Source organism: Sinocyclocheilus grahami, unplaced genomic scaffold, assembly GCF_001515645.1.
Source record: "Sinocyclocheilus grahami isolate Dianchi unplaced genomic scaffold, SAMN03320097.WGS_v1.1 scaffold955.1, whole genome shotgun sequence".
Taxonomy (NCBI): domain Eukaryota; kingdom Metazoa; phylum Chordata; class Actinopteri; order Cypriniformes; family Cyprinidae; genus Sinocyclocheilus; species Sinocyclocheilus grahami.
Window position 1 is genome coordinate 553,346 of NW_015506134.1, and position 5,165 is coordinate 558,510.

Here is a 5,165-nt window from a genome sequence, read left to right on the forward strand (position 1 = left end):
GCGTTCTTCCTCCGCGACACCCACAGTAAATAAAGATCCGACAGTCAACAAAGCATAATCCATGAACTGAGCGAGTGATGAACGTGGACCCTCGTGTCTAAGCTCAGATCGCAGAGGTTGATTCAGGCAATCACAGAAAAACTCTATCAGAAGACAGTCTGGTAGATCAGCATAATGTGCTATGGCTAGAAATTCTCTAATATAGTTCTCCAGCGATCGCGGGCCTTGTTTAAGGGCTAGTAATATTCTTGCAGTGTCCATACCTGGCCAGTGTCCACTTGAATAGCTGCTGGATCCTTGTGGGGCTGAGTATCCTGTAACGGGGCTGACGAGACGTGAGACGTGTGGATCCATCTGCAAGCTTTATTTAAAGAGACGTGGTATAACAGGCAGGGTCGAACAATGGCAAACAGGTAAACGGTGGGCAAAAACACAAGAATAGTCCTAGGGCTAGCGTAGGTCACCGATCGGCAGACAGAATCACAGGGGCGAGACGAGAGGGAGAAATCCAGGAAAACAGGCAAAGATCAGAAACTGCAAAAACAGGCAAGGCAAAACAAGGAAAACACTGAGACTCGGAAAGGGGTACAGGCTAAACAATACTCAGCAGAGAAAAGTGGTTAGAGTGGGTGTTATATAGTGAGTGAGGTGATTAGAAACAGCTGTGTGCAATGAGTGCAATCAGGGCAGTGTGCAAATCGTGCAAAGAATGATGGGATATGTAGTCCGGGGTGCTATGCAACAGTTTGTGTAGTGCGAGAGTCAATGTAATGGAAAGGGTGACCTCTGGTGGTGAATAAACGGAAGTCCATGGACCGAATCCGTGACAATCTGTGACTATGTTCTTCACATATTGTGACAACATGCCCCACTATGTTGTCAGAAAATATCAGCTGAATGCTGTGTAATTCCTGGGCAATAATGTTAAAAAAGTTAGTCATATTTTTATTTTTTTTTGTAGCCATTACTTTAAAGTATGTTGCTTTAATATAAATTTTAAATGTGGCTTTTTACAGGAGTAAATACTGACAACTAGCCCTGGTCTTCCTTATTACTGAAAATAACTTTCAGACTAAAGACTAAAACCTTAAGCGATGAAATCCATCACTAACTACTTCTCACAGTTTGTCATTGTGGATATACGAGTGCATTGCAAGTCCTCACAGTGTCCTCAGAGAGACTTCCTATACAGTACATGTGTTTCTGTGTCTGAATGATTTCTGCATCGCTGACTTTCTGTATCACAGTTTATGAGGGAAATGTTCTATTTAAACTATGCACAGGTCATAATTTTATGGCTCATTTGGAACCTTGAAGTTATGAGCAGCAACACTTTGGACATTAATAATTACATTGCATAATCAAAACATTTATCAGGATGAAAAACTGCTGTGATTTATGTCTGTTTAAATGTGCAGTGAGCGGAGTCTCTCTGAATCGCCCCTCAGGCAGCAGCGCCTCTGCATTTACCAGAATCCTGCAAACAATGGAATACACATTCACTCTAATCTGAACCGCTAAATTTGTTTTATCCTGAACTTATGTCCGGCAGAATCAAATGTTTCAGTCCTGTTCTTATAATAAAATGTAATCCTCTCTGTAAAATGTATCATTTATAACCCACCAGTGTATGTGCAAGAAAAGCTGCAAAAATAATAATTTTCAAACAGGTTTCCACAGACACTCCCCCAATCTGTTACTGGAATAAATAGCCCTGCCCAAACTCACACCATTGGTTGAACCATTGTAACTACTAGTAGTTGTCTCTGCACATTAAACTGCGATAGAAGAAAACAATTTTAACATTTTCCATACAAACTGGCATGCTTCTGGTTTAAACTCATTCAAATGTTATAATCACAGAGTTTAAGCATGAAACATGCCACTTTTTATGGTTAATGTTAAAATATTTCCATATTTTCCGAGAAGCCATTGGGGTTGTTTTTGTTTTGCTATTTGTCTGTTAAGAAAAAGTCTTCTATTTGTAGAATGAACTATATTGTTTAAAGAGGCTTGCTGTACTGTCCAATGTGATTTACTGGAATGTATCATTTACTGTCAGTCTCCAGAAACAGCCCGTGATGCATGTCTGTGGCTCTGGTTGTGAACGGGCTGCGTCCCAGGACTTCACCTCAAACCACAGGGGAAAAAACAGCTCTTCATGTCCCCGGTCTGCTGGAGCTGATGGCTGCAGGCCGGAGCGACTGGCCGTGTCAAGCAAGGGATTGTACTGTCATGTTATATCTAGAGTCCTGTTTCACGTCGATGTGCACTCTCACCAAAACACACATCACTGGAAACGCTTGGCCGCGAGCTACTTTCCGATCCAGCTGTGATGTGGAAAGCACATTTAACTTAGTTCTGCTAGTTTTCTAGCTTTCAGTATCATGTCATTTCAGAATGGCTATGGTTTGTAATTGATATTGTCTCAAAGGTCCCACTCTTTCTGTACTTGCTCTTGAGTTTGCTGCAATTTTAAGGAGCTTATTTTTCCAACAGAAGCCAAGCTACTTAACTTGGAAGTATGAAAACAGTGCCGTGGAGACGGTTTTTTTCAAAAGCCGCTTTTTTTCCCATCTTTGAGAACATTGTAATCCATCAAATCTTAGTAGTGAAAAGAGAAGCTGTGTGCATGTTTACAGATACGTTTACTTGGAGACATATCATAGACATATTGTTTTTATATAAAGCTATATGACTATACAGACTAACTCAACCCCTTAATTTTATCTCTAATTATTTTGCATTTTTTGAATAATAATAATTAAAAATAATTGTTTTTTTTTAAGCAGTATTTCATTTATTTAATGTACTTTTTTAAAGTAAACTTAAGTTTTTGCATCACTTGTTTCATTTTTTTTTGCATTATACTTTACAAATGGTTCAGAAAATAAACACTTTTTTAAAGATTTATTTTAAGCTTCTTTATGTTTTGTTATTATTATTTTTTAGTTTAATGTTTTATGTATTTTTTATAGTGTATTGTCCTGTTTGTGTGGTTCAACACCATCCACAAACTTCCCCTGAACACTAGCTACACTCCCATTTCTCCTCTCTTTTCCTTCCTCTGTCTATTACAATAGTCCTTCTCATCTCAGTGAGACAAAGTAATGTACAACTTTTCTGACTAATTAGTGATCCAAAGGGTTTGGCTGCCTGGCTAATTGGAAACCTCAATGCACGATTAAACAAAGAGAGAGAGTCATGGCGCAGCAGGAACGCTCCTCTCCACATTCCACATGAGATGTTTGCTTTAGATAGTGAAAGTTTTTTGTCCTTTAAAGAGCTTTCCTTAATTTTACTTTCTCAAGAGCCTCAGGCTAAATAGAGCAAGAGGAAATCCACCAATGGGCCTTGTATAGATCTATGGAGACTTAATAATTATAATTTTTCCTCTTTTTAAATAAAAAGGGGAGTCTTTGGAATCGGCAAGAATGAAGCACTGATGCTTTTTATAGTGCATAAAAATGTTTAATTAAGAAACAATGCTTAAGTAAGATATATAACTTGTATATCTCTGTGTTTTATTAAAAAAGACTAGCACATTTGCTTTCTGGATAAGTGTGATGCTGTTAAAATTAGATTTTTCCCCCTGCTTATTTATGCAAAATTTAATGAAATGTCCCCTGTTTAAATGCATTTCTGCCTTTTAAATGAATGAATCAATAACAGTTGAAATCACTAATACAATGTTCTTGTAGGTCCTACCTGGAGTCTGAGTGGCGTGACCTGCAGAGAACTGCATAGGAATGCACAGATCGTTGTCGATGGGAAACTTCTCGCACTGCAGCATCTCCGGCCAGGGAAAGCCATAGGTCTCCATGACCGGAGCACAGCTGTCCCGCACTGCCTCGCACAGAGACCGGCAGGGGTAGATTGCCCGGTCCAGGCACACTGGAGCGAAAAGGGAACAGAGGAACACCTGCGTGTCAGCATGGCATCGCTTTGCCAGGAGGGGCACCCAGCTGCCCGCCTGCTGCTTGACCTCAGGCATGGTCTCGTGGTCCAGTAGGTTTGGCAGGCGCATCTTTTTGTAGCCCACATTGTAGCAGAGCCGCAGGTCGGCTGGAATATCCACACACTGTGGCTGCTTGGCATAGAAGCGGCCATTGTGGAAATTGTCAGATTGCCAGCTGTAGTAGTCATACTCCTCTGTCGAAGCGGCTGAGGTGAGCAGAACCAGCGCTAGGGTCACAGCCTGGGTCAGAGACACCTGCCTCTTCTGCTCTGCCATGCTTTTAAAGTCCTGGTGTACTTCAGAAGAGGAATTGGGGGAAGTGGTTCAAAAATATGAATTTTAATCCTTTTTTTGTTGTGTTTAAAAGGAAAAAGGACAAAAAGTGTTAGGTTTTCCCTCGTTCTTGAGTCTGGTTGTCCTGCAGTTTAATGCAAACTCCTGGTAGCAGGCAGTAGTGGCAGATCTCAAAACTCAGCTCTTCACTAGTTTGACTCAAGTGCACCTAGTGTATAAAAGCCAGTGGACTCAGGGCCCTATGTGCTGACAACCCCTGAGTAAATCTCGCCCACACACCTCCCACTGGTTTCCCCTGTCCACTGTAAGCCCCGCCCCCATCCCAGCCACAGCCAACTGCTGTGCAGTGGGCGGCACCCCCGCAGCCCACCCCCCTCGCAGACACTTCTACAGGCAGACCACGCGCTGTCCTGCAGCACAATGCATGTGTGGAGTGCGCTGGGCTCATTTAGTTGCTCTTTAGCTCTGAGAACACACACACATTTTCCACATACATCTTCTGCCCAGGCCTTTCACATTCCACTTTATTGGGAAATAATCAGAAGGCAGAAAAAAGGTTAATCTACAGGTGGTCAGGGCTTTTGGGCCGTGCTGTTTGAGATATGCTAATGTTGCCGCTGGCTGTGAATAGAAACCGACTTTCTCTCTGTCTCCTTCTATCATTCGCTGTCACACCGTGGGGCCCAAATTTCAACCCACAGCCACCCAGCAGCAGGGGGCCATACTGCCATATTACAGCCGCCCAAATTGAGAAACCTTACTGACAGATCTTTATCTATTAGCTCAGGTTTTATACTTTATATTTTACCGAATGTGCATTTTGGTTTGCTTTTGTATTGTCAGTGTTGGAAAAAGCAAATCTATATATAGATAGATATATATATAGATTTGCTTTCTCTTTTATATATATATA

The 5,165-nt window shown here is 41.5% G+C and overlaps 1 protein-coding gene across 1 annotated transcript in view; it reads right to left on the bottom strand.

The window, feature by feature from the left end:
- The window catches only part of LOC107564685 (secreted frizzled-related protein 5-like), a 23,820-nt gene extending 19,366 nt beyond the window's left edge, over positions 1 to 4,454 (bottom strand). Inside the window, exon 1 of the mRNA XM_016249818.1 lies at positions 3,709 to 4,454. Within this exon, the coding sequence (XP_016105304.1) occupies positions 3,709 to 4,234 (526 nt within the window). The 5' untranslated portion in view covers positions 4,235 to 4,454. The remainder of the gene's footprint in view (positions 1 to 3,708) is intronic.
- Positions 4,455 to 5,165: the final 711 nt, after the last annotated feature.